At 42.0% G+C, this 14,291-nt stretch overlaps 1 protein-coding gene across 2 annotated transcripts in view; it reads left to right on the forward strand.

Moving 5' to 3' along the window:
• Window positions 1-14,291, forward strand: part of LAMP3 (lysosomal associated membrane protein 3) — a 43,100-nt gene that overhangs the window by 15,576 nt on the left and 13,233 nt on the right. For both annotated transcript variants that reach the window (XM_038417586.2, XM_038417585.2), the window contains exons 3-5: window positions 220-342; window positions 4,471-4,528; window positions 6,005-6,169. In XM_038417586.2, the coding sequence (XP_038273514.1) occupies window positions 220-342; window positions 4,471-4,528; window positions 6,005-6,169 (346 nt within the window). The remainder of the gene's footprint in view (window positions 1-219; window positions 343-4,470; window positions 4,529-6,004; window positions 6,170-14,291) is intronic.

The raw sequence follows: 14,291 nt of genomic DNA on the forward strand, positions 1-14,291 counted from the left end.
AATGGTGTTAGAGACACACAACGCAATCTGCAGTGCTAAGTCCCTGGAAGTACAAGATCAGACTGGATAATGCAGCCCAAGGTCTCTTACATGGTAGTCAACCGCAAGGCTATTGATCCAGATTCATCGATTCGATTTCAGAAGCGTCTGTGTATTTCTTTTTTTTGTTTTGTCTCTAACTGAGCTACACTGGAATTTATTTTTTTTTTGTCTCCACAGCATAAGAAGGGATACTTCAATATTGATCCCAATATCACACAAACATCTGGAAGCTGTGGAAATCTGCAATCAAATCTGAACTTAACTTTTAACGGAGGCTTTATAAGCTTCTCCTTTGTAAAGGTAATTGTTGCACTCTAATTTTTTACAGTAAGGTGAAGGTCAGAGCTGGGGAATTGGGATTCCTCAATTCTATTCCCAGCACACTCAATGACTCATTGCATGATCATGGGCAAGTCATTTCATCTCCCTGTTCCTCATTTTCTTCATCTGCAAAGACTTCACAGGGTGTTCTGATGCTCAATAAATTAATGTCAGTAAAGTGCTCTGAGATCCTCTGGTTAAAGGCACTAGAGAAGGGTGAAGTATTGACATTACAACAGGGTATCACTCAAAACCTGGATGTGGATTTCACACAGCTCAAATTATGGGGCTGTTTATACATGAATTTTTGGATTGGCCCATTATAAAGAGAGGAGACATTTGCAAATTCAGATTTCCTCCACCACCAAATTTCAGAGGTGTTTGAGTCCGGGGTTTAGTTTGGGGCCATCTCTATTCCAAACATCTATGTAGAATACAGTATGGCATGTCAGTGACAATGTTATTCTGAATAAATACATCTTTGTGCACATCAGGAATCTGGCACTGGGCCCTCAATTAAAGAGACAAGGGACTCTGGTTTATATGGGACACCCATGCCTAGGGTTTTGGTGTGCAGAGGGAATAGATTCTATGATGGCTGACAGGGATTGTGCCGTGACACCAGCAGTGCTACAAAGAGAAGTTTGTACTATGAATGCAATGGACAAGGCAGTCGACAAAAGGTCTTTAAAATGGAAAAGAAACTGTAATAAATCTGAAACATCATCAACTACCTCTGTGATTTAATTTCACAAACCCACAAGATTGTTACATGAAGATGGGCCCAAATCTGAACACACCTGAACTTTGGAAACATTTGGGTTTGGGTCTGAGCTTCATAGCTGAACCTTACCTTTTTAATGGGTGAAACCAAAACCTTGATTTTGGTTCAATCAGTCTTCCAGGACAGAATATCTCTGTCTTCTACACTGGTCAGGGAAATCATCCTAGAGCCCTGTTAGCAACAACTGTGTTAGCGAACATGCAAGTGGTTAATCATCCAACATTCACAATTCACCTTTGGACAAAGGGCCAGATTCTCAACTGGTGTAAATTGGCATAGGTCTGTTGGAGACATTGGAGTGAGCAATGCCAGTTTATACCATCTACAGGTCTTGCCCAAAGTTGTTAATATTTGGGTAATGTGACAATATTAGATTCTGGTGAATAACCATCTCCCTTGGTTGACTGGAGACAGATTTCTAAAACTGCAGAGGAAAGAGGAATAAATGTGAGGCAAAGGAAAATATACAAAGGAAATGTTTGAAAGAAAGGATCGGTTAATATTTTAAGTGTTTGTTTTGGATGTGTTCTCCTTGCACTCAAAGAGCTGCATTCCTACCCTGCAAGGATCCTTAGATCGAGTCCTGTGTTTCAAGTACATATAAGCATCATCTGGAGCAGCAGCACTAAGGATACTGATATGAAACCTTGGGACTAGTGCATGCTCTCACCCTCAGAGCAATGAGATTAATGGCACAGCATTGCACAATCTAGCCTTCACTTAAAGATAAGCTTAGGGTGTCAGGGCTTTGAAATATGAGCTGTTCAGAACTCGGTTTGCTACAGTATCAGTCTGGTACAGTCAACCCTTCAGACTCTCAAGGACTGATTCTGATCACAGGCAAACCAGTTTTATGATAGGGTGATCAGATGTCCTGATTTTATTGGGACAGTCCTGATTTTTGGGTTTTTTTCTTATATTGGCTCCTATTACCCCCCACCCCGTCTCGATTTTTCACACTTGCTGTTTGGTCACCCTATTTTACGCTTGTATAGCTCCAGTCACTCCTGATTTGCATCAGGGTGTAACTGAGAGCAGAATCAAACCCTCAAGTTACGTCTGCAGTGCTGAAATGTGATGACAGATAAATGAGTAGCTGCTTCTATGAACCCACATGCAGGTGTCTTTGCACAGGGTTTGAAAACAGGAAGGCCTATAATGTGCCCACCATATGCTCAGTAAGAACAGATGTTTTATTCTTCAGAGTAGAATTGGTCCTATGTCTGGACAGAATGCAAGGTTGCTAATGGAGATGGCAACTTATTTGTGATATGGACTCTTGTCTGTCAGGAACTTCACTGACAACTGCTTCTCATTGGAGTATAGTGATTAGAGTGGGATACTAGGAGTCAACATTCCTAGGTTCGCTCTGTGATCTTGTGCAAATCATTAGCCCTCTTATACTTTGGTTTAACCATCTGTAAAATAGGCATTCTAATATTTCCCTCACAAAGGTGTTATGAAGTGTAAATATCATTTGTAAAGGGCTTGAAATCTTCAGTGTTATAGAAAGAGCAATGGTATAATTTTTCCTCTTTTTCTGACTATGGAGTTTCACACATTTCCTATTATTGTTGTTGAAACCTGTGAGCCTTAAAACTCTCCTTACTTTGAGAAGGAAAAGCACAAGAGGAGAATAGTTGCCAGCTGGCAATTATCCAGCAGTCTAACCCTCCAGTCCTTCCATACAGAGCTGTAGCTGAAGCCACTAGTAATTCAGCCTCGTGAGCAAGGCTGCAAGAGGAGGTCCAAATTCTAAACCTGAAACTTGTGATTCTATCATTTAAAATATTGCTCCTTGGGAATAGCCTCATAAGATACAACTCTCATTTCTGTGAGAGTTCCAGGGCAGAGCAATCAACTACACTCCACCAGGCTTTAGTGCAATACCCATGCAGGATGGTCAGCTGAAAATACCACAGTCAGCTGTCATGATCTCAGGTATTTTCCACTCCACAAAGCTGCAAGCCTGTGAAATCAAGCTGGCCTTGTGGGAGGTGTGAGCAATTACAGAAGTTACAGAAAGGAACATTCCTGTTACAGTTTCCTCTCTTGTTTTGCGATGTGCTTCTACCTGACATTGTTGTTACACTGAATGGAAGGTAAGCAATACCCAAACTGGAAAGAGGAGATCTCTACTCACAGTGGAAATGCACAAATTGTTGCAGACATCTTCCTGACCCAAGCACCTTGAATCCAGGAGCTGCTGCCGTGAGACTGATTTAAAGCCACCATTCAGCTCTCTGTAAGTCATACATAAATTCAAATAAAGAGAGCGGTGTGGAGATTCTCCCTCCAAGTATAAAAGCTGAACCTGGGTAGAAAAATAAAAGGTATCATCTTGTGCCTATTAACTTGTGTAATACAAAAACTTGCTGAACCCTCACCTACATGCGATTACCAAAGTGACAGGGGAATGTGTAGACACAAGGTGACTGAGGTAATATCTTTTATTGGACCAACTTCTGTTGGTGGGAGAGACGACCTATGGTGCTTACATAGCTCTTCTTCAGGCCAGCTCTGTGTAAGCTCTAAAGCTTGTCTCTCTTACCAACAAAAGTTGGTCCAATAAAAGATATTACCTCACCTATCTTGTGTCTCTAATATCCTGAGCCCAACACGTTACAACAACACTGCATATGAAAATATATGGCTTATACTCACATACAACACCTGCAAATCACACCCACATGATCCACTTAAACTGAACTGAGCATTAGCTGCAGTGTATATGGCAGGGTGCTTGTACCAGACTCTGGCACCAGAATGTTAAAATAAAGTCCCTATGGCTAAGGGAGTTGAGTCTCAGGATCCGATGGGAGGATTTTTTAGATATGTTCCGATCTTGAATAATTGTGTGATCTCGTCATTGCTACCTTAGCCCGTTTTTCCTCGTTCACCTTCGGTTTATTTTTAATGACCCTCGTGGGTTGTGTCAAATTTGAATCTAAACTCTTCAGGGCCGGGACTGTTAGCCAGACTCTCAATCACTATAAATCAGCACAGCTCCATTGAAATCAATAGAACTGAAATTACACCAGATGATAACCTGGCACTGTGACTTTTTGCTTTTGTAAAGCATCTGGAAAATTAATAATAATCTCGAAGTACCACAGGGCAATGGAATTTAAGTTTCTTCCACAAAACACCTGCTTTGTTTAGCAAGACAGTAACTATTTCTTCTCATATCCTCTGTGAGTTCATTTTGCTGGATTTGTCTTCCCTGTTCCGCAGTATACTGTGTATTATATTTCACAATATATATTGCCAATATATTGCCAAGGCGCAATGGCAGCTAACAATATTCATTTGTTGTTTTGCAGAAAGATAGAGTCTATTACCTCAGTACAGTTGAGGCCAGCTTAAAGATACCCTCCGTGGGTAAGTGTTTGTGTATTTTATATTCACAGTGTTAATTTCATTTCCAAACCATTCTTGATTTCATTTTGTTGTGATTTTTTTCTTATCAGTTATTTTCAGTTTTCTACATATCTGGGGTCTACATATCTGAGGGTGGATTTAGGCTGCCTTAGCTTAAGAGCCGTGATTTTGCTGATAGGTACTGTATTTTAGTCACTCTTTCAAATTAGCCTCTACCTAAACTTTTATGGTTTAAAAATCAAAAAGATGTGAGTAAGTTGCAGTTAACTCATCACAATTATTTTTTCCTACTTGTGTCTCCAGCTCATTCCTATACCTCTCAAGTGTCCTTGATATAGACTGGAGAAGTGTCCAAACCCAAATACCACTCAGCTTTGGGAAAGTTTTGTATCTGCATCCAGAGAGAAACTTTGTGACTTATAAACTTTGTCACTTGTAAACCAGAAATGTTGTGACTTATAAACCAGAAACAAGCACACACCACAGAAATTCAGATTTGGATACATCTTCCAAGCACCCCAAAGTGTAGGAGTGGTCATGTTAGGCATGTTGGTTTGGCCCAGTGTAAATATAAGAACCAATTGTAAAATTTGGATCCTAACCCAGTCTCTTTTTTAATAACTCTTGGTGTCAAGATCTGTAATTTTGTCTCTGACCCATCTTCACAACAGACCCAAGTTTTTCTCTTTCTCACACAGGCCTGGTGCTGACAGCTTTACCATAAATGAGTGACATCTGAAGTGCTAACTCATGGAAAACAATTCTAGAGAGAATGCTATTTAGTCAAAGTGATGATTCCTGCATCATCATTATATATTTTCCTTATTATTGATTTTACATATGTTTTGACCCAAATGTTATTCATTAGTCTTCTGATTCATGCTTGTTATTCTCTGGCCAACAGAAGAAGAATGAAACTAAATTAATCACTCAAACAAGGGTGTCCTGATAGCGCTGGAGACTATGGCCCAGATCCTCAAAGTTATTTATTTAAATGGGAGTTAGGTGCCTACATGCCTTTCAGGATCTGAGCTTATGTGCTCGATTATCTTCTCACGTATGAGAATTCCATTGACTTTAATGGAGCTACTTCTGATTAATAACATCAAAAGGGAAAGAAGGAGCAAGCCCAAAGGACATGCCTATCTAGGGCTACCCTCAGTGCCAATTTTCACAGAGAATTTCAGGTAAGGTTTGAAGAAGCATGTGAATTGTTGTGTGCTTTTCCAAACCCATCCCAAACTGTCATCTTCCCAAGGTCTGCTCATTAAAGCAGCCATTAAAAAAAATCTTTGGGGCTGATAAACATTGTGACACAAAGACTGTTCCAATATGCACCCACAGAAGTGGCTACTGCCCTCCCAAAGCATTGTGGAACAAAGGCTCCTCAGAATCAGCCACCACTCAACCTCAGAAATGTTTCCATAGAGTTATTGTCTCTTCCAATTTGTCTCTCTCTCTCTTTGTGGCCTCCAGGTTCATGGCACAATGTTACAAGCAAGCAGCTGTTTACAGCTACGATTGGGAATTCATTTAAGTGTCTCAGCAAACAGATGGTGAACCTGGCAGACAACTTCCAGCTGCTCACTGTTAACACCCAACTCCAAGCCTTTGCCATTGTTGGTAACCAGTTTGGGAAAGGTATGTTAGAGAGTTAGCTCATTCAGGCTTATTTTGTGGCTCCAGGAGCGAAAGATTTGCAACTGGACAGCATTTCAATGTTATTAATGTAGCAAGGAGGCTTCTCTCACTGTGGGCTGGCAGGCTGGAGATACGGTGGCTCTGTTAAATATGTGGAAAATCAATGTAAAGTAATGGGTCTCTAAGGCAAACTGCATCCCCAGTGCTTCTACCTGTCAGCTGCTGGTATCATCAGTCTCTCCCACTCATACTTCAGGCCAGGGCATGAAGCAGAAAGTCTCTCCTTGACTTTTGGCTCCTTTCCCTCTGCCTATAAACATGCTCTATTTCCTTTCATCCTTAAAAACTCACCATCCTTGACCCTACCTGTCTCTCAGAGACTGTTCTATACCCCACCTCTTCTTGCTTTCCCAATGCTACTGGAAGTGTGTTTACAACCATTGCATTGGCTTCCTGTCCTCCTACCCATTGTATAAAGAGTCCATTTCAAGGTCTCTGTTGTCAAAGCTGTCTCTGGGACTAGCTACCTCAGAGAACATCTATCCCTTTAGAACCATGATCTCCCACAACGGCTCCACTTCACTGGAATGATGAAACTGCCATCCAGTAAGGAACACCTGTGGCATGCAGGAGATGGAACTTTTAATAGGTCTTGACCTAGAGACTATGGAATTCACTATCAGAAAAGGTCCAGCAAGAATGACCACCAGCCTGCCTATATTCAGCACTAAATGCAAAGCTCATCTCTTCAAGTTGGCTTTCTTTGAACAAGCGCCTCTTGTATACAGACATGCAAACACAAACCAGTCGAGTAGCTTAGTGCTACCCACTCAGAAGAAAGAGAAAGGATGATCAATATTGTCTTTTGCTTTTAATTCGTATAAGGTGCTAATATTCTATGATAATGGCACCATACCCAAACCTAAGCAATCAAGCAGATTTCTAATTTCTCCTGCCATTTACACACATTGAAAGAAAAGACGCATAGCTCTTCCTTTGCCCTCTGATGTTCTACTTGCTTTAAAAGATCATTTCCTTGATTCCCCTTCCCTGTCTAATTTTCTCTTTTGACTCTGTTAAAACTAAATTATTGTTCTTCCTTTGTTAGTTCAGCATTTCAGCTCCTCCTCCACCTCTTCCAGGCAGGCTAGTACTTCTCATTATGCATAGAAGATAATACAGTAGGAAACTGTGTGTTTTTCTCTACTACTGCTTCCTGGCTCTGTAGACTATGGAGGACCTTGGCAACTCTCAAAATTTGTCCCTATCCCTTTCTGTCAAGGGCATATTTTTCCAGTTGAGGGTAATTCACATTAAACGCTCTTAGACTTTGCTCATTGTTATCCCTCCATCTTCTCCTTATTAGCCATGAGGTTGGACACCACAAGGATGTCCTTCCAAGAAATGCCTTGTTTGATGTGTCTTCCATCATCCTAACAACATGCCCGGTCCAGTGAAGTGATTGGGACTTCACTACATTTACTATACTTGGTTCTCCATAGACCTCCTGCAGTTCCCTATGACATCATCTTCTTCATGTTTTCCCTCCAAACGTATTTTTAAAGGTTCTTAAAATTAAAGCTGAATTTGTAAGATTTAGTTGGCATTTGTTTTAATGTAAACACATTCTGATAAAGGTTTTTTCCATACAACAAAACTGAGCTGATGTGGATCATAGTTGGTCTCCAAATTCAGATCTGAACTTCCCAAAAGAATAAAGAGGTTTATTCAGACCTGGGATTTTGGTATGGCTCCATTTCCAGTGGTAACACATGGAAAAGGCCTGTTAGATCACATAGTCTGTCTCCCTATAACAGGAGATAGCCTGCTAATCAAGGACATCTCCAAAATGATGTTATATTGGATCTTAGCTAAAAGGCCAGAAGGTAGGTAGCTTTGGTTAAAAGAATTCCCCCAATGGCCAAGAAACAGTTATGAGAAAGTTACATACTGTTCTATATGCAGATGATGCATGAAAAATCCCCAGTGAAAGCTGGCTCTATAAAGCAGCCATACAAATTGCCTTCTTACGTCACATCTCTGAGACAGTGCAGTTTCACTTCCATTGCACCAGATTTGCTTATCTTAAAAAAAAAGGAAGAAAGAAAACACCAGCAGCAGTGACAGTGGGTTTCAAGATACTTATGGTTTTGTATAAGCCACAATGGAATTACATTAGGGAGGAGTTTGTCCTGTTCTGCTGTGTTTGGAAACCCCTAAAAGTTACTTTTGAATCACACTTCCATATACTGGAAATAGTTCTCAGTGCTCACAACCCAAAGTTTACCCCAAACCAACATCCCTGATCGAGACATCCGCAGACTTGTGGAGAGTTTGAATGCAGATTACGGCAGCTGTGTAGCTTTAATACAGTACTGAATTCACCAAAGGCTTACTTTTTAAAAAAGTGGCACTCAGCACCAGATGAAACCACTGAGCTAGTCCACCAACAGGATCAGGTAAGAACTGGATCAGGAGCGGGATAAGCAGTGTGGTAATTCTGGAATTATAGATGACATTTTATACTCCAGAATATGCTACAGATTAGTTACATGTTGCTGGTGTAAAGATTCCCCTCTGCTGAGAAGATTAAACCAAGTCACCGCTCACCGAAGCCTGTAGCAATGCAGACACTATTACCAGGAGGTTAAAAACAATTGAAGATAAGATTAACAGCAGGAAAAGGAATCATACTGTTTTACTAACACTCTATGATTTAGTATTGTATGTCATAGACATGGAGACACTTTATCTTTCTTGGAGGACAGTCAACATCTTTCCTTCCTGCTGTGCCCAAGGTACTAGGCATAATTCACAGTGGAAGAAAGTTACTTAGACACTAGCATATTTTGGGTGTAAACTGGATTGGCTGCTGAGCTGTGATGATTTGTGATCATATGTAAAGGATTTAATTGATCAGAGGAAACTACTGTACTCAAAGCATCACATAAGAGGCCTTTCTCTGGAGCACTGAGTGAGGCTCATGCATTAAGATCAGGTGGATCTATGATCCGTTTCCTGCAGCTGCTGGGATTGGGCAATGGTGAAACTCAGACGATCCTCTCATCTCTAATGTTATTCTGACTGTAGTGCAAGTTTAAATGAGCCAGATCCTTAAGTCCTATTCAAATAAATGTCCTCCATTTTGCAGTCTTTATTCAGTTCTTCCTCAGGCCAACCTCCCATTGAGCCCAATCCCTAAATCCTTAGTTGGGCAAAACTCTCACTGATTTCAATGGGAGTTTTGCTTATTTAGGGACTGACTAAGGACTTCAGGATTTGTCTCCCTTCTTTACAGGTAAGAGGTATGTTTGGAGTTAATATTTAGGCAGATTTAAAAGATATACATTACTTGCCTACAAAAGCCTGTGGAGTCCCATCAGATGTATAATAAATTTCCCAAATATTATTTAATTAGTAAATGGATCTCTCATCTAAGATCTTGATACTGCAAGTCCTTGTGTGATGGGCTCTTGTGCTCTAGCCTCCATGACAGTGGATGCTATGTATGACTCCCAGTAAGAATTAACATTAGGCATAACTCTCTGTCCTACGTCCAAAACTCTCCTCCCGTCCCCCCCAACCTCCTCACTCGCAAGTGTTCAGAGTTAAATATGGGATTCTGTGGATGGAGAATTAGTAGGTTTGAGGAGATATGGAGTTAGGTGTGGACCCTTACCATGCTAATGAAGCGCTTGGCTATGGACTCCCTACTTTGGCCATACATAAGAACATAAGAACAGCCATACTGGGTCAGACCAAAGGTCCATCTAGTCCAGTATCCTGTCTTCTGACAGTGGCCAGTTGCCAGATGACCCAGAGGGAATGAACAGAACAGGCAATCATTAAGTGATCCACTCCCTGTTGCTCATTCCCAGCTTCTGCAAACAGAGGCTAGGGACACCATCCCATCCATCCTGGCTAATAGCCATTGATGGACCTATCCTCCATGAATTTATCTAGTTCTTTTTTGAACAATGTTATAGTATTGACCTTCACAACATCTTCTGGCAAAGAGTTCCACAGGTTCACTGTGTGTTGTGTGAAGAAATACTTCCTTTTGTTTGTTTTAAACCTACTGCCTATTAATTTCATTTGGTGACTCCTAATTCTTGTGTTATGAGAAGGAGTAAATAGCACTTCCTTATTTGCTTTCTCCACACCAGTCATGATTTTATAAACCACTATCATATACCACCTTAGTTGTCTCTTTTCCAAGCTGAAAAATCTTAGTCTTATTGATCTCTCCTCACATGGAAGCCGTTCCATACCCTTAATCATTTTTGTTGCCCTTTTCTGAACCTTTTCTGTTGCTGCTAGCAGGCTGGCTTACAGGACAACTGACACAGTTGCTGCTAAAAAGCACTTTATTTCCCTTCCCACAGCCATATATATACAGCACTTGTTTATTCCTTTTCTGTTGTTTATCACCCAATGTTCTCATCATTCTTATCTTTGGGTTCCATTATCCTGTGGTGGTAAAGACTCTCAGGTGCTGCTTATCTCATTAGTCCTTAGTTCAGCCAAAGTTTAGTCCTCAGTCCAGCCAAAATCTTCTGGCCTTGTCCTTTATCTCTTGTACTGTTATTTTCCATTACTTGGCACACATTTCTAAAACATCTGATACTCAACATTTCCCACATCTCCCCCTTTTTGTTAAAAAGCAGCTTGAATCATCCATGACATTCCCCAACGCATACATTGAACTATATATGGACCACACAAACAAATTATACCAATACAGATACCAATTAATAAAAGAGTGTGCTATAATGATGTTATTCATATTTTGTTCTAATTTTGCAAGTAACTCATGAACAGAGTGAGAATTATCTGACAAATTAACACAACACATACCCTCAAAATCTTCACATCCGTGTCCATGTGCTAATAACAAAAATTCACTCGCAGCACTATTATATAAAACTGCATGGCAAATGCTATCTACATCGATTAATAACTCAGTTAATATTTCAAAAATTAGATTAAACTGTTTAATACTCCAACACACTAATTTCTCTAAATTAAAAGCATTTTCCATAATAGCAACACCAGGGATGCTTAAGCAATAGAAAATCAATCGCAGCTCGATTATCTAAAATGGCATCTCTTAATTTCTGTTGTTCCTACTTAAAAGAGCAATTGCCTGTGATGTAGCATTAAGCGCTTTAACAGCAAAACAAGCTAATGCATTCAAAGTTTGCACCGTATAATAAGTTGCAAAGCCAGGAATGCCTGCAACAGCATTCAGCAAAGCCAAATATTCTGAGTGACTATATAAGGTAACATCGGCGGAACACGTATTTTGCAGGGCCGTGCTTCACCGATTTCGCTGCTGATTCTTTCCGGGCAACAAAAGGGTCATTCGGCTAAGACAGCACAAGGTATTATGACTTAGATTGGCAGGAATATAACTAAAGGTTCGTTCGCCGCAGGTAAAAAACCAACCAGACGGCAAAATAATATGTCCATAATTAAAAGAAACATTAACCGCATTAGTACAATTCAAAAGGGGGGCACTTACAGTTTGGCAGCCCATGGGTACTTTTGCGCGTGTGCAATTAACCACTCGCGCACACGTTACATTATCTGCCCCGGCTGGGTACGGGGTATGTAAAGATAGGGCCCCAGGGGGCAAGGAGTAATTGGCGGGGCCCCAATTTGCCATATTCGAATACTGTGAAGACAAATTGGCATAAGCTGCAAGCATGGTGTGACTGCCAATTTCTTTGGGCTGATGACATATGGGCACAAGTATGTCCATTCCACCAGACTACCCCTGCTCTCCCTGTTTGCCCCGCCGCATCGGTAAATGCTGTTATTCCTGTCACTGGATTCTCCTGTCTCATAAGGTGTTTTTCCAACTGCAACGGGGAAGAAAACAGGCGGTGGGGAGGGTAATGACAACTTAATTGTCCCTGATAATTTGCTAGGGCAACAGCAAACACAGTGTTATACATCAACAGATGTGTAATCATCGTTTTTGAAAATGGCAACAAAATCTGATGCGGATCAATTCCTGTCATTACGGTTACTCTTTTCCGCGCTTGCCCTATTAGCATGGCTATTGCTTTAATTCTGGAAGTTACCGTACGCACATTTTTACACGGTGGAAATATCCATTCCAAACCGACTAGGGGGTCTTTATCCCTTGTATCCCACTGAAATAATAGCGCTTCCAATACTGCATCTAGGCTAAAGACCGCTACCACAAGGGGTAAGTTTTCCCGATATCTCCCCGAATAACCCTCCTCCACCTTCTGTCCTATTCATTGTAATGCTTGCTTCTGTAGTACCGACAGTTGTCATTTATCTCCAGGGGCTCTCCCCCCTTCTAATAAAGGAAGAAGAGGAGTTATATCCTGATTTGTGATGCCACAAAGGGGGCGAAGCCATTGCAGTTCACCTAGCAGTTTCTGTGCATCATACAGTGTGCACACATGAGGAGAGATTTTCAACTGCTGGGGGCGTACGGTGCAGTCAGTGATCCGAAGTCCCAAATACAAAAAAGGGGCTTTAGTCTGACCTCTTTTCTTGGGGCAATCCCGTTTTAAATGACCCATCTTTCCACACTAATAACACGCCCCCTCCCTTCCTCTACGCCAATTCGACTTGGAGGTATTCAAGGCTACCGCCAAGGCGCGTGCATGAATCTTTGCCTTATCCTCCTCCTCCACCAAGGGGGCACGAGTGCAGGCTTCAATCATGTCGACTAGGGAGACCGATTTTGGTAAGGTCACCAAAATCTTCTTACACGTGGGGTTAGCATTTTGAAGGGCTAAATCTACCCCCAATGCTGATCTGGTGTCTGGTGTCAAATTAGGGGCCCTATTCAATGCCGTCCTTAGACGGTCCAAAAAGAGGGCAAAAGATTCGCCCACTCCCTGCGTGACTTTTAAATAGGGAGGTGACGGGGCGCCCAAATCAGGGAGCTCTTTGAATGCCTCCAATGCTAGAAGCTGAGACTGTTGTAATATTTGGGGTACCAATCGCGCCTGTAGCTGAGGCTCTTCAAATCGCCCCTGTCCCAACAACATGTCTATACTTGCTACATGGAGAGGGTCGTCCTGGGGTCTATCTAAATTAAGCATTGCCGCGTGCTCAGCCTTCTTTCTCCATGAATCCTTCCGTAATAATCTCTGTGTGGGTGTTAACAACATATCTGCAAATTTCTGGGCGTCAAAGGGACACATCGCTTGCCCCGAGAATATTTGTTCTAATAACGCTTGTACATACGGATTTTTCAAGCCGTACACCACAACAGCTTTCTGAGCCTCCCTCATCAATTTCCAGTCTAACGGCACCCAAGATTTAGCCCCCTCCCTTGATACCGATACCTGGAAAGTAGCCAGCATGGCATCCAAAAATTCCCCTTCAATTATAGCATCCTTTATCAATCCATGCCAGCGCTTAATTGGGTCAGGAGATCCCGCTCCTCCCCCCCCATCCCTCCAAATCACCCCCATCACCCGTTCTTCTTGCCCTCGTCCAACTGAAGAACACGTAGGTGGCGGAGGTTTCACTTCTGGTCGAACCGGTTGCGTAGCGGGGGCATAAATTTTGCAATATTCTTCCTCTGCTGTTGGTCGCAACTCTCCCTCGGGAGTGAGGTGCTCCGTACAACCATAATACCCACACAACCTACAAATATGGGGCAAATGTGAGGGGTCAGGTATGCCGTGCTCTTGAAGCTGTTGTAGCAGATGCGATCGTGACGATCCTTGCGGTCTGTTTTCCTTTCTATCCAGCTCATCCATCATCTGTTGAGCTGCAATACCTTCCTTATATAACCACCGAATTATCTGGTCCTGCGTCAAGTTATCAAACTCTCCAGTTTTAGGCAAGTCAATAATCCGAACATGTCGGGGAGGGGCTGATGGCACAACCGTGGGCGGCAATCCTGACCCCCCTTATAACGGGTTCTCTGGATTGCCCGATGACAATTCCCCCGACACAGGCTGATCCACGGCCATCGGTTCGCCCCAATCTGAGTCGTCATCCTTCAAGGGCAACGGTACCTCACTGGGGTCCAACGGCGCCAAAGGAATCATAGGTGTTGTTTTACCAAAAAAGTCTTTCGCTCCTACCGTGAAGGCCCCTTTCACTGATGATTCTAATGCCT

Source organism: Dermochelys coriacea, chromosome 9, assembly GCF_009764565.3.
Source record: "Dermochelys coriacea isolate rDerCor1 chromosome 9, rDerCor1.pri.v4, whole genome shotgun sequence".
Taxonomy (NCBI): domain Eukaryota; kingdom Metazoa; phylum Chordata; order Testudines; family Dermochelyidae; genus Dermochelys; species Dermochelys coriacea.